The 22,856-nt window shown below is 39.6% G+C and overlaps 2 protein-coding genes across 4 annotated transcripts in view; both read left to right on the plus strand.

Moving 5' to 3' along the window:
* The window catches only part of cux2b (cut-like homeobox 2b), a 124,379-nt gene extending 104,975 nt beyond the window's left edge, over positions 1-19,404 (plus strand). For both annotated transcript variants that reach the window (XM_030144059.1, XM_030144060.1), the window contains exons 15-22: positions 872-1,507; positions 2,938-3,039; positions 4,054-4,889; positions 6,807-6,972; positions 8,200-8,505; positions 9,735-9,923; positions 12,372-12,648; positions 15,496-19,404. In XM_030144059.1, coding sequence (XP_029999919.1) covers positions 872-1,507; positions 2,938-3,039; positions 4,054-4,889; positions 6,807-6,972; positions 8,200-8,505; positions 9,735-9,923; positions 12,372-12,648; positions 15,496-16,282 — 3,299 coding nt within the window. In that variant the 3' untranslated portion in view covers positions 16,283-19,404. The remainder of the gene's footprint in view (positions 1-871; positions 1,508-2,937; positions 3,040-4,053; positions 4,890-6,806; positions 6,973-8,199; positions 8,506-9,734; positions 9,924-12,371; positions 12,649-15,495) is intronic.
* A 1,435-nt stretch (positions 19,405-20,839) lies between these two features.
* mtmr3 (myotubularin related protein 3) overlaps positions 20,840-22,856 on the plus strand; it is a 35,424-nt gene continuing 33,407 nt past the window's right edge. For both annotated transcript variants that reach the window (XM_030144420.1, XM_030144419.1), the window contains exon 1: positions 20,840-21,015. The gene's annotated coding sequence lies outside the window, so the exon portion shown is untranslated. The remainder of the gene's footprint in view (positions 21,016-22,856) is intronic.

Below are 22,856 nucleotides of genomic sequence, written 5' to 3' on the forward strand. Positions count from 1 at the left end.
CATCTATAATTTTTATCCGGTAAAATATAGGACTGTTAAAAATGTGTGGTTTTGAATTAAGTTAATAATCCAGTCCACAACACTATCTAATTTGATACACGTCAGGAGTTATAGCCTGCCAACAATAAAATGAGAAAGGAGCATATATATTACATTAGTGCTGTCAAAGGATTAAAATTTTTAATTATTCAGATTAATCACAGGGTTGCTGTGGATTAATTCTGATTAATCACGATTAAATATCATTCATTTTTAATCTAGTATATTAATCGCATTTCATTTTGCATGAGCAGACTCAAGAAAGAAGGGAATAAATATGCACTTAACATGTTTATTAAACACCAACAGTTTGAACAAAACAATTTGAAACAACTGTTCTGTCTTTTTTTTTTTGTCCTCATATTTCCATCCAGAGGGCCAACATGCTGTTTAGCATCTTCCATCTTTATGGGTTGGTTCTGCTGCCTGTCACTACTGGATCAACTGCCCATTTGCGCATGCACGACAGTAACTCTACTTGGACAAACTGCCCCAAATGTGTTGCCATAGATGTTCAGAGTCATTCTGCGCTGCAGATGGCTTAATTGCGTTAAAAATTTTAATCAGATTAATCATGATGATTGATTCATCTGCATTAATGCATTAATTCTGACAGCCCTAATTTATATATCTGCTCATTCTCATTATTTATAGTTCCTCCAGTTCAGTAACTACTAATATATGAAATCGACTCCTAAAAAGCATGTTGTCCGGCCCTCACTGTGAATGTATTTAATGTTATGCTCTAAATAGGAACTGGGTGCTCTGATTAGTTGCTGAAGCCGTGCAGGTGTGTTATATGTGTCAGTGAGCATGTGTTCTGTGTTGCCAGATGACGACCAGTCTGAGGATGCAGGCAGGGAGATGGGCAGACCGCCGGGGTCTCACTCCTCTTCCTCTCAGGTGGACGGCCGTGCCTCCCCCAGCCCCGGCCCCCCCACTTTGGACAGCTCCTCCTCCAGCCACGATCTCCCCCGTCCGTTTTCGGTGTCGCCGTGCTCCGGGGACCGACTGTCAGGAGACCACATCCTCCACAAGCAGCTCCTCTCCCCACACTTTAAAAAAGAGGGCAGCGGTCTCATGGCTTTCCCCACCGCCCTCTACGCAGCCAAAGTCGCCCTCATGTCGGCCACGCAGGGGTCCGCGGGTGCAGGCAGCGTCGACGCCGGCCTGCCCAGCGACCAGTCAGAAAGCGGCAGTTCGACAGCAGGAGACGACGACCAACTGGACACGGCAGAGATCGCCTTCCAGGTGAAAGAGCAGCTGCTGAAGCATAACATTGGGCAGCGGGTGTTTGGCCACTATGTGCTGGGCCTCTCCCAGGGCTCCGTCAGCGAGATCCTGGCCCGACCCAAACCCTGGAGGAAGCTGACTGTGAAAGGCAAAGAACCTTTTATAAAGATGAAGCAGTTTCTGTCCGATGAGCAGAACATCCTGGCACTTCGGACCATCCAGGTCCGCCAAAGAGGTGAGCAGAACAGACAGCAGAACCACAAAGCATATTAGACAAAACAGCTGTTTATTCACACACAATGTAGTTTCTGCCAGTGCATGTAGTAGGTAATGGTTTAAAGTAGTGTGGGATCATGGGAGATGTTTTATCACCTTTGCTGTTGAAAATCTGTCTGATGTGACACAGGCAGTAATTATGTGAAATGAGGTTAAGCATTTAATTTTTTTTTTATTTTTCATATTTTCTAATAATATTTTATTATTATTCTCATGGAGTAGCTGCGAGTGACATAATGTTAGTAAAATAAATATGACATTAAATAAACGGGCTGTTACATTGCATAAAGCTACAGATTTCGCTGAAGATTATCGACAATATGTTAAATAAGTACACTAATTATCAAAATATCTTTTAGGTCATTTTTGGTTTTAGACATTTTAGTGCAGAAATTTTGCATTGTGTAGCTTTAAAATGTAAGAGCAGAAAAGAAGGGATACAAGGACTAAAAAAAAAACATTAAAACTAGAACAGTAATGAACATAAATGTTGCACAAGTAACAGAACACCCTTCAGAACAACACATAAAATACTTAAAAACATGAACAACAATACATAAAACAAAGCATAATTCAAGTTACTGGTGCACTCCTAATTGTCAGTAAGACAGAAGTGAGTGAATGAATCGATTCAGCTGAGTCCAAAGTCTGGACTACAGGGTTATGTCAGTATATCAATAAATATTAAAAGTAATTCAGTTGTACTATATTTTGCGGCTTCAGATGCGTAGGACAAGAGGACAAATGACATTTGTCCATGAACATAGAGAAAATAGATAAATATACAGTATAAATGAAGTAACATGTACTGTTCATGTTTGAGAGAAAGAGAAATCATCATATGACCAGAACTGATAAAACAGTAAATAACTAGAGGCCATTTAGTCAAAAGTATGTCTGTTTTTAGTTTCTACAACATACTACACACACCTTTTTCAGGAAATAACTGCGCCTGATGCTTTAAGCCTTTGTTTTGTCTCTAAAATAAGTATAGTTATTGGTTGTTTATTTTGTGTTTATGGGATTTGGGAGTGTATAAATCTGCGATGAACCACCCGTACATTTCGAAGTTGTTGGTCTTGTTTTGGTGGCTTAGCGCCTGGACCTGTGTACGTTTAAAAGCTTCTAATCTACTTGGACCTCATCCTTGACTTCTTCATGGCTTCCTCTGCCATGTTTGTAGTGTTACTTTTAAACTTTGTTTTCTCCCTAGATTCACAGCTTTTGAAAGTTGAGCTTCCCGTATACTGCAACCTCAGACAGCACGCGCTCAAAGGCAGCCATTGATCTACCAGTCAAAAGCAAAGCCTTGGAACTGCTCTCTGATCAACCAACCCACTCACCCCCTCCTTTCCCCTCTCTATCTCTTTCTGTTACCCTCTGTGGCAGGGAGCATCACTCCGCGCATCCGAACTCCTGAAACTGGGTCAGACGACGCTATTAGGAATATCCTGGAGCAGGCCAAGAAGGAGATCCAGTCCCAGAGGGGAGGTGAGGATGGAGCTATGAGTGACAAGTCACATTTTAAAATAGGGCTGTAACAATAATGTTCACTGTAGATTAACCTGTCCACGTTACTTTTATGAATGTCTGCAAAGCTGGATGGTTATCAGGAGGATTTAGACTTTTATTAACAGTCTTGTTGATTTGACCTGTGCAGCTCTCCTCATGTCTGTTCATTATTTAATCCATGAATGGGTATGATTCAGAAAATGGTGAAAAATATCAATCTGTGTTTTCCAAAGCCAAAGATGATGCCCTCCAATGTCTTGTCCTCAACTCAAAGATACTGACACAGAACTCAAAAGCTGAAGTCCCTCAGAGAAGAGAATTTTGACTTAAAAATTCAAAAATAATACACTAAAACTGAAAAGGTGTTTATCAAAATAGTTGATTTAATGCAATAGTTGACAACTTATCAATTAATCCTTGCAATTTGAGTTTAAAACATAGATTTACTTTTTAATATTGATGGTATTTTCTTTATTTTTTATGATCATTCTCAGTCTGTATTTTAAGAGTAGCGCTCTCCACTCTCCTGTCTACGTCAGTATCCTCTCTTCAATCCTCTCTGCAGAACTTCAACTTTCCAGGGATAGTAGTTTTTTCATCTAAATAGCCTGTGAGATAAATATGTTTGACTTTGTATCAAATTGAGTCATACTTGCAGACTCTACAGTCCATCTCTTTACCATTTCACAACTTTGTGCAGAAATAAACAGCAGAACTTACTGTTTGATAGCAGCAGATATTTTACTGTGCGACATAATCTGGTTTTGAAACAGCAAATCTCTGTATTTGTGCCTAACATGGGAGTGGCATTATAAAGAAAAATAAACACAAAATAATGCAGTCTCTTGCCATTACAGCGCATTCGAAGATAAGAGTTTAAAGTAAAGGTAGTGAAATTATCCTGAAAATAGCCTAAGGTTCATATATTGTTTATGCTCCTTAATTAGAAAGTTGATTTGAGTATTCATCAGTGTCTGGGTTTTTGTTTTTTAGGTGATGGCAAGTCGTCTCTGAACAGCTTATCAAGCAGAAGCAGCAACGGTGCAGGCAGCAGCTCAGATGAAACCATAAAGAGCATCTTAGAGCAGGCCAGGAGGGAGATGGAGGCCCAGCAGCATGCTCTGATGGAGATGGAGGTCTGTGGGAGGGCCTCGACCGCCAGCACCGGGGCCCAGGTGGAGCGTCTGGGGCCCCCGGAGCGCTCCAGAGGTCTGCCTTTACCCATCTCCATCAAACAGGAGGAAGGGGGCTGCATTAATGTCTGTATGGCCAATGCCATCAGCAGCCCCCAGACCCCTCTGAGCGTCCTCTCCCCCGCCGCTTTCGTCCAGAACATCATCCGCAAGGTCAAATCTGAGATTGGCGAAGCGGGCACGTACTTCGACCAGCACTGGTCTCAGGAGCGCGGGGTGATGGGACTTGGCGGAGGCAGCTCTCGACCCTTTAATTCCGTCTCTCCCTCCTTGTCTTCCTCCTCCTCGGGACCCTCCGCCTTGCCCCGACCATGGCCCCGCCTGGAGAACGGCGAGGGTCTCCCAAACAGCGAGGAGGCGTCTGCCGCTGAGGATGAGCTGGTGCTCGGCCGGCCAGTAGAGGTGAAGGTGGAGTCAGACACTTCGGTGAGCGGTGAGTCCCCGGGCCCCGGTCCTGGACGGCTCTCCTACTACCCAGCGTACATCCCCCGGGCACTGAAGCCCACTGTACCACCGCTGACTCCAGAACAGTATGAGATGTACATGTACCGCGAGGTGGACACCCTCGAACTGACCAGGCAGGTGAAGGAGAAACTGGCAAAGAACGGCATCTGTCAGAGGATTTTTGGAGAAAAGGTCAGACGTCACTCCTTTATATAACAAAAAAAATAAACAACATGCTGCAATATTGAGAAACATTTTCATAGAATAAGCACAGTGTTAAAAAATCTAAAATACATTTAAAATCAACATCTTATATTAGCAGCATAGGAAGCATAGTTAGCAGACTCTACTTTGGATAAGTCTTCATACACTAACAATCATTCAACACCGATATTACAGTTGATTTTAAAATAATACTTAAATTATTATGATGATGGTAATTTTTAAATGTTGCAATATTCACTTGTTCTCTTCTTTCAAAGCCACAAACCATCTGCATTATTTAGGCACATATTCAACACCTTTAATAAGTTTTAGACCTGTTCAATTATTTCACATGTATATCACAATAAATGGTTTGTCATCTGCAAATGACATATATTACATATGAAACTAAACAAGGCACCATACCTTTTTTAATCATTTAATTCATCTGAAGAGGAAAGTGCATATCATCTTTCCATCATTTTTACCTGTAGTAGCAGGTTACACAACTTTACTTTTACCTTATTTATTTAATGAGGACATGCATGTTCATGAACATATACCTAATTATATACATCTATATGCCCCAGAAGGTATCCAGAAATAGAAGTGATAATATACAAATACAAACAGAAAAACACTGTCTTAAATCATTGAATGAGATGGGTTTTAAAAGTCAGATATATCAGACATTTTACCAGCAATAAACGCAGCCCACAAGTCAGTCTTAGTCTGACCCCTGGCTCTGTGGTTTGTTGGACCAATTAGTCAACTTATTCTCCATCAGTATTTGTCTGTTTACACGGTGCTTTGGTTTCCTTTTCTTATTGTAGAGGCTGAAAACAGTTCCCTGTAGGAATCCAAACCCAAAAAATACATTTCTGTTGTTATGGTCTGCTGTTTTCACTCTAACCAGATGCACTAGTTCTGATATTGGCTGAAAGCTTTCACTTTTCTCTCCTCAATATGAAGGGTAAAAACCACAGCCTCTCTCTGCATTTGCACAAATGTAAAAAAAAAAAAAAGCTGTTTCAGACTCTTCCATGAGTCACAGGTCCACTCTTTGTTTAAAGTCATCACTAATAACTAGAGCATTGCCTTAAGAGTACCCTACATGTTGGAGAATAGATTATCAGGACACTTTAAATGACATCCCTTTGTCAATGTGTGTGTTTTTTCTTAATTTCTTAACTATTCAGTGTGATTACATGCACTATTATATACTTGCCACATCTAATTGTAACTTCTATTGTGATGTAATAGCTATTTTATTCAATTATTGATCCTACTTTTGCTTTTTTAGTTCTGGAAAATGCACCTTTATTTCCTGAAAATCCCTCTGGGTCAAACCCTGAATGTGTCAAAGCTCTTTGTAAATCATGTTAAGGTCCTATGATGTAGATCCTACATCTTGATTAAATCACAAATCTTGATGCGTCTACTTTTGTGAGAGGGATTGTTATTGGGAAATGTTTTGTAAAAAGTGATATCAACGGTGCAACATGATTTTGATCAAAACACAACAGCAGGTGAAGAAAGTAAAAAACATTAACCTTTTGTAAATGTTCCTGATGGTTTATGGCTGCACATATTCTCTGAGTAAATGTGGCATTTCAAAGTAATCAATACTGTGCTTTGCTGTGTTGTTTCACTTCCGTGAAACATGCATCAATTCTACATTTATTGACTATCTGAACAGATTGAATACAAACATTTATGGTGTGTTGCTGCCCTCTAGCGGTGTTTTGGTGAATGGCTCTAAACTCATATTCTGGCTTAGATCCTAATATCTGCCACCGAAAGTAAAAATTCTGTGAAAATTATTTGTCGTGTGTATATTTAATGGTATTTAGTGGTTTAGTGACAGATAGTTGGATGAATCACTACATGTTCCCTTCCCTGTAGGTGCTGGGGCTTTCTCAGGGCAGCGTGAGTGACATGCTGTCTCGGCCCAAACCCTGGAGCAAACTGACCCAGAAAGGCAGGGAGCCCTTCATCCGCATGCAGCTGTGGTTACTGGACCAGCTGGGCCAGAGCCTCAGCCAGCCTCCGAACCAGGTCCATGCTCAGGGTGAGTCCAAAGTCACTTTGAGAAATGCACTGTGTGAAATGTCTAATACATGTCATTCTATTCTAGCTCATCTAGCTCCTCTGAGTTAATGTGAAAACATCTGTGATTGGGACTTGCAATGAAAGCCCTAAAGCTGTGCTCCAAATATTCGTTTTAGTCTTTATATTTCAGTTATATTTAGTCATAAGTGAGTGTATACTAAGCCTCACTAATAGTTTATTTTTCACTGGATTAGGTTGAAATTTGCAGGGAACATCCAAGAAACATTAGGATAACATACTCTCTCGGTAATACTGAAATTAAATAAATAAACAGAAATGACACTCGCTCTTACAAATATATGCTCACATCTGAAAAAAAAAGGAGTTTGACCATATATTTTCCAGGAATTCCATGAATTTCTTTACACCATTTTTTTTTTTTTTTGTGGGAAAGTATTGATATTGATTTAAAATATATACAAATATGAAACATATTACTGTTATTTCTGCATCATGTAATAATGTTATATTTCTGTTTCTGTAAATATGTAACAGTTTGGATAAAGCCAATAATCATAAAATAGTTTTACCGTAATTTGCAAAAAAAAACTTGTAAGTTACTGTTTTAAGTAACTTGTATAGAAATGTACCAGTTAGCCACATATTTGCACTGTACATCATGGTCAGAGCCTTCGATATAACAGAGTCATGACACTTCCATAGATTCCCGTTGTAAAAAATGGAGGACAAAATATGGACCTAATTCTGGGTTATGGAGGGGCTGGACATATTCGTTTCTATTGCAGCTGATCTCACAACTCCAGCACTAAGTTAATAAGATATCATCATGTTACAAATTATTATTTCCTATTAACTTTATTTCAGAAACATAAAATTAAACTTTCTGCATTTTCATTATTTTTTTAGGTGTTACAAATTTCAATCAAATTTAGTAAAAAAAAAAAAAAAAATCCAGAAACATACAAATAATGAAATTTAGCTCATACTTGACAAATCCATAAAAAAAGGATTTTAAATTGTGCATTAAGAGTATGATGTTTTTTTTAACGTAAAAGTTAATTCACATGTAATGTTAAAAAATTTGACATGAATTTTTTTTAGGAAATCCATGACATGAACAAAGAAATTCTGTGTAAGTTGGTATGAATTGACTTCTTTATGAGATGATTGTGGGTTTTTTGCGTATAGATTTACTGTAATGTTCATGTAACTCTTTCTTCTCCAGATAAAAGCCCAGTTACAGCCCATTCGTCACCTTCCCCGCCCCCCAGCCCAGCTGACAGCCACCCCAGTCCACTGGTTGAACCGGTCAGCCTCTCTCTGGAGAGCAGCAAAGAGAACCAGCAGCCTGAGAACCTGGGCCTGGGTCTGCCCCCCCACCCAGAGGGAGGGAAGTCCACCCCCAGCCTCATGGCCCTGCACCAACCCACTAACCCACTTGGCATCCAGGAGCTGGTGGCCATGTCTCCAGAACTGGACACCTACGCCATCACCAAGAAGGTCAAGGAGGTGCTGACGGACAACAACCTAGGTGAGTCTGGGGTCTGCATTCAGTGGAATTCAGTTTGGTAACAATTTCACAAACTAAAATTCAGTGTAACCTGTGGCACTTCATGCATTTCACAATGGAAACAGGAGTAGGGGGGTTGCAACACATACTGCTCTTTACTTAAAAACGACATAATATTCCTTTTTTATCCTCACAAATCAGTTTAAAACACACTGATACACAACCGTAACACTCATTTTTTTAACATAACTGTAGGTAGAGGGGCCAATATATTGAATATAACTAATGTAATGCAGTTTGTTCTCTGCGTGATTTGATAACTATTGTATCCTTTATATGAAAATATATTATTCTACACAGAGCATTGCATCATGGGTCATTTATAGTATTAATGTTGCTATGATAGCAGCTGTTTTTCAGTGTTTTTTTTAAATGTGTTTTGGTACTCCAAGGGTCACCATGTACTGTTGAGTGAAATGTATTCATGCACCATTTGTAGTAAATAAAATGTATTTAAGGAATTCTCTTCATTAAGGAATGTTTAAAGTCATAACATGAGTTTGTTCAATCGTCACTTGCTGTCGTAATTGAACTGTAATTACTTTGGACGTCCATCAGTATTAATCTGTCTAAAATCACTTCTCTTAAAATCAATCTGTGTTTTAACATTGTTTCCTAAAAATTTAGAATGTTTAAAAATAACAGTGTGGAAATCACTGCATTTCTTGTGGAGGTGGTCGGCATAAATACCCATATTTTTAATGTTGGGTCACATAGACTATATTTAACAATAGGGAATGCAACACAAAAGACTCAAAAATCAGGGAGCGTTAAATCTGAATGAAAAGATTGTAATACACAGTTCGACGGCCAGAATACAAATCCTCCTATCTGAAAAAATCACTTTTTTCAGGAAACAAAAAAAATGCTTAGTTTTATTATAGTATGGTCTTTGTTAAAGATATCCAAGCATATTCTACTGTTCTCAGATTCTCTTTCTGTATTATGTGTTAACAATACATACTAGGTATTTATGCCTCCCAAAGTACAGTCCATTTAATGTGAAAACTCAAAATCTAAAAATTTGCAGATAAGAGGTTTTGTTTTTTGGCCATCAAATTGACAGACAATCACAGGTAAATTGTACCCGTTGGTGGTTCTGGTGTTTATGTGCAGGAATTAGTGTGTTGTATTTTGCATTCATTGTGAAATCAAAGTCTCACATTGTTTGTTTGTTTGTTTGTTGACAGGTCAGCGTCTTTTCGGGGAGACCATCCTGGGTCTGACTCAAGGCTCGGTATCTGACCTCCTCTCCAGACCCAAACCTTGGCACAAACTGAGTCTGAAAGGCCGTGAGCCATTTGTCCGCATGCAGCTGTGGCTCAACGATCCTCACAATGTAGACAAGCTGAGGGCTATGAAGAAGATGGAGAAGAAAGGTGGGCAACAAGGTTATATGAGTGGAATTTTCCATTAGTTTTTATTTTGGCTTGACCTTTTGTTGACAATTTCACTTTAGTGTTTTTGTAGCTGCTCTAGTTTAGTGTAGTTTTTTATTATTTAGTTTTTGTTTGTTTTTGTTTTATGGGGTGTTTGTCTGGGCAAGAGCCAAGAAGGTCAGAAAAACTATTGTGCAATAAAAAGTCAACTTTTGCTGATATGATGCCAAAAATGAGGTGTTGCCATCTGCTGACATAAAACTGGCACAACCACAAAACTGGCAGACTATATATCCACCCAAAATACAAGGATTTTATAGGTAATAAATCAATGAAGAAAGAAACTGACAAGACATTTTGTCTATAATTTTAGTTTCTTACAATTATACATTTTCAGTTATTTTTGCAAAGTTAGGTTTTTTTCTAATTTCAGTTAAAGTGGTTATATGTAGTACTACTATTCCAAGCTGTCAACATTAGGGGGAAGTCACATACCAGAACAAACCGCCAATGAATCAACGCTGTGTATCCACAGACTGTATCACTCACTGAATAAAGTATGAGGCTCATTGTTTACACACATCAGGCACACAACTTGGCTGATCCTGTGGAAAAGTAACTGAAATTTCCAGCGTGAAAAACACTTTAATTTTTGTTTACTGCCACAAAGATCTACCACGCTTCAGCTTCATAATCAAACTATCCATGTAGAAGAAATGCTGCCATTTCAGCATCAAACTCCATTTTTTTCATTTAGAGCTGTGTCCAGTGAAGAAAACAACACTGCGTCTACCTTTTTATCACTTTGTCACTTTCTTTGACTCTAAAAGTTGTCTTGGTGGTTCTCATTCCATCGGGTCACTTTCTGACAAACAGTGCTCGCTGCAGAACCGAAAGGGTGGAGCTGCACCAGAGTCAGCCCCACCCACCTCCATAGTCAGCCATGCCCACCAGTTCTGAATCATTTCAGGGAGTGCCCTCTGGTCTGTACATCTACAGTGTCACAACTGCATTAAGATATAGGCTATTTGTGAAAGATGGTGATGCAGGTTGTTAGTGAATTAATTTCAATCATATCACATTAATTACTGTTATAACTGTCATGTTCTGGTATCTGATTACGTACCTACATGGGGGTGTAGGGGCCAGATGTGTTGATTGATGGTGAGCCTTAGAGAGCGGCATGTTAAGGGTCTGCACTTGTTCAATAAAGCAACAAAAAGATGATGCTTTATGTTCGGATTCAATTCAGAGTGCTCTGTCTAATTAAGCAATAAGGTAGGCACACAACAATAACATCTGGCCTAAGTTACCCTGTTAAACATATGGAAGTGTACGGATTCCTAGTCTGTTAACTGTTCATATGGGATTATTGCATATATGTATTTTGCTGAAAATCATATAGTCCACAATGTTAAAGGATGTTAGTCACCTCTGGCTCTCAGCACTGTCACGTGTTGATAATAGATGCACGCTCTATTCATCATGCGGTGAGATGGCCAAGTGTGTATTAATGTATGAAGTAGATGTTTAGTGATGGAGTCCCTCCTCAAGTATTATGTGTTTATTTTGCATTCGCTAGTGTAGCAGGACAGATACTTTGTCACCATCTTTGACAGTATTACTTTATGAAAGAGAAATGACAAGTTGAGTAAATTTATAACCTTGTATCTTGTGGCATAATTGTTCCTCACCGTCATATTCTGAGTGGTCTCCTTCAAGATCCCATTTATAAGGCACAAGGGGTTTATGAACTGTTTGATGAATATGAAAATGATGCGAATCAAGTGCTATGGCCTTCGCAGTTTGCAGAGCGCAATCAATTTTTTTTTGTTTGTTTTTAAAAGAAAAACACACTTCAGTAGAGTAAGGCAGAGTTAGTATGTTCACCAACACTGCCTCTGGATTATCGAATCTACCGCTGCTCTGAGCATGCTAACTCACCTGAAGTCTATCAATGAGTGTGACTGAACTGAGGGACGGACTGAACCTGGTTCTATGGGCGTCACTGAAACCTAGGTGGTTCTGTAGCGAGCACCCTCTCCTTTCTGATGCTTTGGTCAGTAGTTTTCCTCACCGTGGGAGACTAGCAGTGACTCATTACTCCCTCTAGTGGTCACAGAAATCAGTTGGACCATCGGTGTAAATTACTTGTAGATTCAGTTCAAATCTCGACAATCCAACACGTTGGCATCTTTGGCAGACCTTCAGAGCTTTTTATTCTAACACTTTTGATAATTTTAGGTCTTTTTTTGGGGGGGGGGGGGGGGTATTTGAAAGTAGAAATACAACATTTTAATGTAGACTTTTTCACTCGTTTCATTATTTCATTAGTTCTTGTTGTTCGTTTGTTCTTCCAAAGTGTAAAATCCTGTATGATATTATTTGTCAGTGGTCTCTATTTCCCTAACACTGGGTCCCTCTGTCCTCCTTCTGTCCTCTCTGCAGCCTATCTGAAGAGGCGGTATGGTCTGCTGAGCACCGGCTCAGACAGCGACTCGCCCAGTACTCGTTCTGAGTGCGTGAGCCCGGCCTTGGCTTCCCTAGACCTGTGTCCCTACAGTCAGGTGAAGAAGCCCCGGGTGGTGCTGGGAGCTGAGGAGAAAGAAGCCCTGAGGAAGGCCTACCTGCTAGAGCCCTACCCCTCTCAGAACACCATCGAGATGCTGGCGTCCCAGCTCAACCTCAAAACCAACACGGTCATCAACTGGTTCCACAACTACAGGCCAGTTCATGATATAATTTGTCAAAACTGCAAAATAGTTGAAAAGTAAACTGTAGGGTCTACAGGTGCATAAAAGTTAGAATAGAATAGAATAGAATAGAATAGAATAGAATAGAATAGAATTTTATTGTCATTGTCAAAGGAACAATGAAAGTCAATTTAGCAGCAAAACACTTAGTGTAAAAAGGGACTGTAAAAAACAAAATATCACACAGAATGTTAAGAAAATGTAGGAATGTGCAAAGGCCCCAGAACAAAATATCAATACACATATGCTACTAAAGTACTACTAGAATTACTGAAATATACAAAGAAATATACAAAAGCTAACTCTATACTACAGTTGAGAAGTATGTACGACAAATAGGATATATACAGGTAGGTGCATATGTTTTTAGACCTGATTAAAAAAAAAAGTTGAATTCTGGATGCATAATTTCTAATACCTGCATCTGCAAGACTTACTGATTGACTGATACATAATTATTAATAGAGAGTCTATGCCTTTATATTTAATAGTATGACCAATCATTTTAGATTTACTGGTAGATTCATTCCTCCTCTTTTAAGTATTTCTTAAGTGTTTCTCTCGTACCCATATAAAACTAAACTGTAGGCTGCAGTAAAGGCCAGTGAGTGTCAAAAAAGTGTTGCTGGAGACAAAGAACAGGCACAAAGAACTTAAAATTAAAAACAATAAAACACTTTGGTAGAAACACTTCCTGGACTCAAAGTATTTGTATGTTTGAGGAGTTCTGCGTAAAAATGAAAGAAAACTCAAAGGTGCTAGACTTCATCAGGGACTCAAAACACATCAAATTTTATTTTTTTTGAGTTTAATGCAATTATACACGCACAGCAAAACCATTTTAAGTGTTTAAAAAGAGATTTCCTCAGAGTTTTCTTAGATTTTAGGAGCGAAGGGCTGGTTTCAGGAGAAGTCCAGGCTTGGTTGCATTTCATCTTGTGCTACAGACTTTCCTTTTTGCACCACAAAGACTTTAATACCAAAAAGAACCAGCATAAATGAGATGTATAAGGAGTTGCGGTTTGAGAGAAACAAATATGAGAAGTAAAACCAGTACTTTTTCGTTCAGTTGGACAAATCATTAAATGTTTTATAACAGCAGCAGAATATATTTAGAGTTTGGTGTTGAGCCTCAGATCTCATCACTTCCCACTGACACATTTGCATATAGATATTGTAGAGCGGTGGATAACATCTTCCCCTTCTGGAGTCTACAGGTGGATTGTGGGATATGTGAGTTTGCAGCAGTGTTGGAATGCACTAAGGGAAAGTTAGATTTTCACTTGGAGGTTCCATTTGGTAGGTGACGTATCTGTTGAGCTGCACTGCATCATATACCACTGGGTTAGATTTGCGTTGTGCTAAATGAAATCGTATCTCAATAAAGTCACATCAGTGGTCACTTCATATTTTTCCTTTGCGTATCCCATCAGCCCCAGAGATGTAGATTCACAGATTCAATCCTTTTTCCGTATCTCAGACTGTGACACTTGTGTTTATCACACTGTAACAAAACTCCAAGATGAAACCAACTACTTAGCACTAATGCAGGTGATGATGTCATGCGTCTCTTCACTGATTTAAAAAAAAAAAAAAAAAAAAAATCCATTAGTTACCTAAAATAGCTATGGTTAAATCTGCAGGAGGCATTTTTTTTTACAAATAATATAAGCCCGGATAAAAAAAAAGCAGTAAAGAGGCTCCAAAAATCAGTGGATAGATAGAAATTATGCAATAAGAGATTCTCTCTGAGACATTACACCAAAAAATAATAAACATACTGGAAAAACTGGAATTCTTATTAAAACATTAAGTGATTTGTCTATGTTAAGTTTATTTTGATTTAGTTTTTTTCTTTGTTTGTGTTATTTTTTGGCCTACAAACAGTAATTTAATGGACTTCTGAGGGAAGTACAGGACGCACAGATGTTTTTATTTAAGTAATTTATTTAATTTTATGTTTTTTCTTTTCGTTGTTTGTCTCTACATATGATACATCCTCTTGACAGGCATGTTCGTCACCATTTGGTTCATGTATTATTGTGTTCACTTAGAGAAGTAAAAAATAAAGTAAAAAAAAAAAAAAAAAAGTAGGTGTCAAACTCATGGGGAAATCTGCCATCCAAATATGGCCAAATTTAAAGCATGTATAAAAGAAAGAAATGAATAAAATAATAAAATAAAATAAAATAAAAAAGATGGGCAATCCAATGTCATTTCATGCTGTTATGGAAAAACTGAAGTACTTTTCCAAACTTACATGTTGGAGGCAGGACAAAGGAGTAGAGCAGTAGAGTTATGTCCATGTCACTTTTGACAGTAAATACAGCTGTCGGTTACATATTTAAGCCTCCTACCTGTCTGAAAACACCTGTGATTAGCCAAAAATCTGTGTCACAGAGTAGATTTTTTTATGGCCTGAAAACATAGGCAAACCAAAAACACTCATCTCGTGTCCCAGACCACTTCAATCACTGTATACTTTAAGGTAATTATAGAATTTTTGCCCCATGATGGTTGGGAAGTAAATTACTAAGGATGACGGCTTTAATGGTATTTTTGTGAAATATGGGAAAGTATACGCTGAAAGAGATGTTGTTTAATTGAAGCCTGTTGAAAATAAAATTTCCATCCTCTCGACTAAAAAGGCCAGAACGGACAAACCAAACACTGACCTTTTCCTGTTTTTAATGGCCACTATAGAGCACAGTGAGGTGGGGATATTAATTTGGTTACAATCTGAAACCTCGCCACTAGATGTCACTAGAACCAACCTTTTAAAAGGGTCTGAACCATCTAACAGCAGTGTGTTTGTGCAGGTCCCGGATGCGGCGGGAGGTGCTGATGGAGGGTCTCCCAGACAACGACACAGATGCTGAACACCTCAGCTACTCGCCATCAGTGACACGGAGCCCCCACTCTGACGGAGAGGAGAGGAGGCTGCAGCAGCCCTCAGGACATATCCACTCCAGCCATCCTCTCAGCGCCAACACCACTCTGCCTCACGTCAAGCAGGAGGCAATGGACAGGGAAGATGAAGGCGACGAGGGGCGGGACGCCTCCGGGAAACAGTCGAGAGTTCAGTGTTTTTCCACAGCGGTCCAGTTTCCGCCGTTAAAAAAGGAGGAGGAGGACTCTGGATGTCGCGAACCCCGCTCGAGGCAGGAGGAGGGGATCAGCGGCCAGACTCAGGGGCTCTACCCTGGCTCCATAGACGGACCCCAGAGGGCCAACCAGTCCAGGCACGAGGGGGAAGACTCCGGAAAGTCCCCCGTCGACCCGGTCAGCTTCAAGGCTTCATCAGAACCGTGTCGCAGCAGCCTGGAGGTCTCCCTCAACTCCCCGTCGGCTGCGTCCTCACCCGGCCTCATGATGTCAGTGTCTCCCGTCCCGTCCTCCTCCGCTCCAATATCGCCATCTCTGCCCAACCCACCCTCAACCAGCACCAATCACAGCCTGGACCCCAACCCGCTGCCCCCCTTCCAAAGCCCCAAACTTAACAGAAGCACTCAGAGACGCAATGAAAAAATGGCCAACCTCAATAACATCATCCACAGGTTAGAGAGAGCAGCCAATCGAGAAGAAACACTGGAGTGGGAGTTTTAAGCCCCCTTTTACTTGTATGTAGTCCTGATGACCCTTGCCGCATGCAGGAGAGTCTCAAACAGAAGCTTCCGGAAGACGTGGAGTGGAGCCTGGCTCCAGAAGGCCTGTCCTCTCAGACTCATAGCAAATGGGAATGCACAGCTACACATATGGCTGAATTCCCTACAAGAACTTAAAGAATTAAAAAAAGTTTATAAATGTGCATTTTTTCTTTTTTTCTTTCTTTTTTTTTGATAATGCATACTTCTTTGAAATATATGTGACAGCGCTAGCTGTTGTTTTACCTATTGGACTTGACATGAAGACTTTTGCAGCTATGGTGTCATAAAATGTACACTGAAGTTCTGTAGATTGCCACTGGGTGAGATTAAAAAAAGACCCCTGTCTTAAGCCATTAAAAGCACTATAACTATTTGAAAAGAGACATTGACCAAATTTGCTACTTTTTGAATAGCAATTTTTCAGATTTTGTCTGTAAGACTGGACAGTTTAAGTCAAGTAACATGAAATCCTATTACTGACTGAGGGATAGTCCTTTAAGACTCTAAATATTCAACATCTTGTATGTACTTAGTTTCTTGGTGATATGTTTTGAAATATTTGTAACTCACACGTATAAAATGTGGTTGTACATGTTGTAGAATTGTCTGCAATAGCCTTCTCTAAACCTGATGTAGCATGGTACTCACCTGACCCTGTTATCCTCTGTAGTTAGTCACCTGTGGTTATATTTGAGCGAAAACATGAGAAAAAAAAAGTTGAAAACCCTGCAAAAAATAAGAAAAAAGGAAACGTTGAAATCTAATGAGTAGTTTAGTGTTTTTTGTTTTCTCTTTCCTTTGAATAATCCTTGAGGTTTACAGTTTAGGGCCCTTGTGCTTGTGGTAGTAAGTGAAACATTCACTACACGAGCACAGTTTACATTATTTCTTTCAGACTTACCTCTCTGACCCTCTAAGGCACTGCTTTCTCAGACTGTAATGGGCCAAGACACAGGACACCTGGTTTACCTCAGATTATGTTGACGCACATCATGCTATGACCACGCGTTTCATTTTATGCATACACATGACCCACGATTATTTGAATAAATGGAGGGAGAATATTCTGTATCATGCCTCAGACATGAAGAATCAAGGACGAAGCAAGTGGAAAGATGTAATGAACAGGACAATTAAGTCTGTCGCTGTTCGGAGAGACAGGGAGCGCACGATTAATCTGTTTGTGTGTTTATGAACACCTGATTAGTGCACTTTCTCTAAACTGGTGTCATTTACTGTAGCAGGAATAATGCGTAAAACACCTCAACCTCGAAGCTCTGATACTGTTTTAAGCTGCGTATTTTTCAAGCAGTTGCTGTGAACGTGAATTCGCCTCCTATGGGATTGAGTCTCAGTGTTTGAGTGCATGATACACAGGGTGCGACCCCTCGTCAACATGAAAACATTCGATTTGTAAGTACACTATATTCAAGAACACAAAAAGGTTACAGGTATCCCCTCATATTATCTTTGACCACTTGTGTATTGTGTCTGTAGAAGTTTCTTTGTCATGCTTGCAAAATGTTCTTTATGTATTTTGCCTCTATTTTATACTCAGAACAGTTAACTAGATATTCAATACCTCGTGTATGAACTACTTACAGCACTTAGATTTTGATAATTGTGAGGACTCAAGAAAATTTCAGATATCAACATTATCCTTACTTAGTGTCCACAAGTCTTTGCCTTTACTGTATCGTTGAAGTTGGTAGTAAACACTTGCACATGTCTACATAGTTCAGAGGACTTGGATTGTATTATGTAGAGATATATATTACACGATTACTAAAAATAATATCTTACATTCTTGGAACAAAATGTGCTGATTATATTGAAATAGAGTGTACAGATTTAATAAACCAAACCCATTCAAGCCAGTTCTGGTCTGGCAAGCTTGCCCACGTTTTAGACCTTCTCTCAGGGTAGTCTTGCTTTTTAAAGCTTTACTGAAACAGTTGCTCTCATCATTGGTGGTTGATGACGATAAAGCATTATGTGGTGTTAGAGAATGCTCCGTTATATATTAAATGGACCTGTGGAAGTTGTATGTATATGGGAATTGCAACTTTTACAGAAAGCAGCGTGTTGTCGGAGAGTAGTTGCTGTTTTGTAATTCATTACATGGACGTGTCAAAGTACAGTGCTGGTTGGAACTACCACGATGAGGCTAATGGGTTGCATTTTTGAGATCAGTAGACTTTGCTCTCTAAAATACTGTTTTTGTTTCTCTTGGAGCCACAGAAGATTTCTCTCTGGTTTTCGTACCACCATTTTTTGTGCATAATATACTGTATGATTAGAAGTGGCATTTCTTTTGTGGAAAATTTCATTGTCTTACATGGTAACATGGACATATGACGGAAAAAGAAATGTATTTACCCAGACCATTATCTCTTCATGTAAAGCTCATCTCATTGTTTTGCATGCGAATCCATCCTGGTCACATGAAAAGGGATAGACTGTGTTTTTGTGTTGTTCTTGCACAGGGACATTAAATCAGCACTTCAGTCTTTTTTACATCAGTGAAGTCCATGCATGGTGCAGCTGATAAATTTGGCTCTCACGATATCATCATGAAACCAATCAAATCAGAACCCAATGAAGACCCGGGAAACATCACAAGGAAATACTTAAAATGAGGTTTTTTGTGCCATATCATTTGCCTCATGCATTATACCACAGGAATAATGTCATGTGGTGAAGTGTGATTTGTAAGGGGTGTAGGGCTTTTTATAGCAAAGCAAAGCTTTTTCTAAAAAGAGCCCACACTTAAGATGGTTTTATTTTGTAATTGACATTTGTCACTAAATTGGTCGTCGAAATTTGAATGATTGTATTCAGAGTTATTAATATGAAACATGACTCTGACACTGAGGGTTTATCACTAAGAAATAGTTGTTTTTCATTTGAAAGTCAGCTGTGAGCCAATAAACAGAAGTGTCCTGCAGGCGTATAGTAACTGTCTGAAGCCTCACATGTCAGGCTGTTAAACATTAAAGACTGGACAAAGGTATGCCAAGCGTCTTGGAATTGAATTTGCATATGTAAGCCATCATTCAATACATAATTGTTTAAGACTTTGCTGTGTTGTGTTTTTATTTCTTCTATTTGAGGAGTTACTGTCTTTGAAATTCTACGATTTTCACAAACTGCATAAATTAACTTTATTTAGATGTGCCTCACAAAACATGGTTAAAGGGGTTCCATGTAGTATTGTTATTCCAAACTCTCAACAGCAGGGGGATGTCTTGGACTAGAACACACTTCAAACTACCAAACACCAAACTGTGCTCACTGTTCACACACATCTGTATCAAGTTTTCTCCATTGAACACTTGGTGAAATTAGCACTGTGTCTAACAATCTTCACGTGCTGCGTCAGCTGATAGTTTACATTATAGCTCTGTTAGCTTAGCTCTGTTTTTAGACAGAAAACAGCCACAGGAAAACCACAAATCACCTCTGTTTTCGGTATAGTTTGTGTTGTCAGTAGCTGAACAAAAGATCTGTTTGGAATTGTCCAAACAAGGTCAGAACTGTCACAGTTTAGTCTGAACTGTGGATGAACAAACAGCAACTTAGCAAAGATAATAACACCCCATAATAAATTTATACCTTCATAAGTCTCATAATCAAATTCATCCAAGTAGAAGATGCGCTGTCATTTCAGCATCAAACTCCATTCTTTTCACTTTTGGAGCTTTGAAGGTGCTGTGTCCGGCCTCGTCTTCATCTTAGCAATTTCTTCGAAACATCTACTCTAACAAAACTACTGGTCAGACTCATTTCAATTTTTTTATGCCACTTTCTTGGGACAGTGTCTACAAAGTTTGTACAGTTTTGAGAAATTTGAATTTTTTAAATATTAAAAATTTATCTTTACTTATAATGGGTCATATTTTAATGGCTTACAACATGGAAGTGGTTAGATATCAATAGAGTTGCTATTGAGCACTGATAGGAAGTCATATATGGACTTTCATTTAATTAGTTGAGTTCTCCGGTGAAAGTACCACTCACTTCTATTGGGAGACTGATCTCCAACATCAAGACCACAGCACTCTAACATAGCACCAGAACCTCGCAAATTCAAGTTGTTATTGATTTTTCATAGAACATGCTGGTGAGATATAGGGCCATTGGTCCTATATTTTTTTTATAGCTGTAACTTACCAATTCTCATCATCCACTTGGAATATATAATAAAAATACATAACATTAATGGATGAAATAAACGCACACAGAGGACATCAAAATTTGCAAAAGATTTTTTTCAGGCATTATTTGAACCTGCAGGAAACCTAATTAAACCTGCAGAAAACTGCAGAGGTATTGCGTTAAATTCCACCGGTGATTTGTGTCTTTCAGATTTCAGTATTATAATCCATGCATTATTAATCATGCCGTCAAAGGGCCAGTGTTTACATGATCGTACCGCGTGGTGCGTCGTGGCCCCTCCCCCGCCTTGAGCATCGTACTGACGCGATTACGTCACGCCGTTACGTAGGCTGTTGGGCTGGAGAAATTCGCGGCGATGGCGACGACGACTCGGTGTTATAAAGGGACGCAGTGAAGCTGGCCTCGGCTCGGATATGACTAATGTCTATTTGGTCGACGTTTGTTTGCTGCTTAGTAATTGCACGGACTTCGGATGAATCATTGGCTCCTCACCTTTCATCACTCCGTGGACTGGTGAGTCTACCGGCCCGGTTTGTGTCCGTTCCTCGGTGTGTTTTGACAGAGGCCTCCGTTTTGGGGTCCGCCCTCCATCTCATAACAACAAAAACAGTTGCAGAAAGCTGCGCTAGCTCAACCAGCTAATCTTAGCCGCGGCGGTCTTTTAATGCACTTTGGCGTTTGCTAGCCTCTCTACTAATGCCGACCACTATGAGTTTGCAGTATAACACTACACCGCTAATTCCAGCATTTGATTCGTGCTAATATTTACTATGGGCAAACATGAACGTTAGCAAGCTAACAGCTCATTACGGTCACTGTTATTGATAGACCACTGACGTTTGCTAGCTGCAAAAAACCCAACCTTTCCCTTTAGAAGGGAGAGCAAATACGTTAACGCTAGCTAGCTAATTTATATTAACGTTTATTTGAACTCCACTAAAGCGTTTCTTATGTCATTTATTGCTTAAAACTACTTTAAATGTCCCACGGTTGTCATTTGAAGAGTATTTAGTTAGCTTATTAGCAAACACTTCATTTAGCACAGTTTGGGTTGGTGTGTTTTGGCTGCTTTGTTTATCTCCTCAGCAAACATTAGCTCACATTTCTCATGCAAAGCGAAGCCGTAACAGTTCTATTAATCTCTTTTTTGAGTTACGTCTGTTTGCTTGCGAGTTTTTAATGTGTTTTATATGGGCTGGTGTAGGATAAGCACTTCCCGACCCTCGGCGTATTTGCCCCATATAACCTGTGACTCCACGTCAAAGATTCGATTGAGTGTTTCTTGTTGAAACACGATGAGAACATTTGTATATCGAGGCTGTTTGTTGCAGCCCGTGATGCATGGTGGCCTGTCACGGGATCCGAGTAACGTTAAGGCTCTAAGGGGCTTAGCTCCCAGTGTGTGACTCTGAACTCAGAGCCAGACTGAGCTGCAGCCACGGGTCAGGAGCCCGCAGCGGTAAACAGAGCCCTGTGTGTGTGGCAGATATGCTTTATCAGGTAGCAGCAGCCCTGAGCCCTGCTCCTCTCACAGGAGTAATGACCTCCCCTGACTGCCTAACAGTTGCCCAACCAACCTCGTCTCCTCGGCCGCTGTTGCAGAGGGATCTTTGTGTCGCTTCTGCTTCCTTGGCATCTAAAATGTTGGAGGTGTGTTGAGCCACAACTTTACTGACCCACTGAGATCAGATTTCAGTTTCTGAAAGAGTGTCTGACCTTTGCAACTATTTGTGGGCCTGTCTACTGAGAGATCCTTAAGGGGTTGTCTGTGTTGAAGAAAAACGTTTGGTGATATGACAGACAAAAGTCCAGGGTACAAAATGAACTTTTTGGCTGATCTGCAGGTAAACGGAGAACATTTACCAGTCAGATCTTTTATTGGCCAAAAATGTGTAATGCATTTGATTTAAAGATTACCTGTTGCTCTTAGTCTGCAGACTAATTTTTGGGTGATTTTACAGGCAATCATGTATCCTGCTGAGACCCAGCAATGCATTTTTGTCCTTTATAGTGGAGAGTTTCACAGCTTTACTAAAAAAAATGCTGTCCCTTGTAAAGGACACTCAAATAAAAAAAGAAAAAATGTATCTGGAAGAAACTGTTGCATCATGCTGTTTCCAATCAAGGCGATTATTTAACATAAAAAGGCAAGACCTTTACTTACTTGGTCTCAGGAGGACATAGATGACAAAATTTAACTCTTTAAGTTTTTCTTAATCTCTACACCATGGGCAGTGAGTTCACGTTAGTCCAACCTGGTCATTCTAAATGATTTACCAGTCATGTAACCAGTTACACAGTTTTTAACCTGAATATGCTTGCTCATTTCGGACACTGAGCTGTATTTCATTTTT

The sequence above is a fragment of the Sphaeramia orbicularis genome, chromosome 9 (assembly GCF_902148855.1).
Source record: "Sphaeramia orbicularis chromosome 9, fSphaOr1.1, whole genome shotgun sequence".
NCBI lineage: Eukaryota > Metazoa > Chordata > Actinopteri > Kurtiformes > Apogonidae > Sphaeramia > Sphaeramia orbicularis.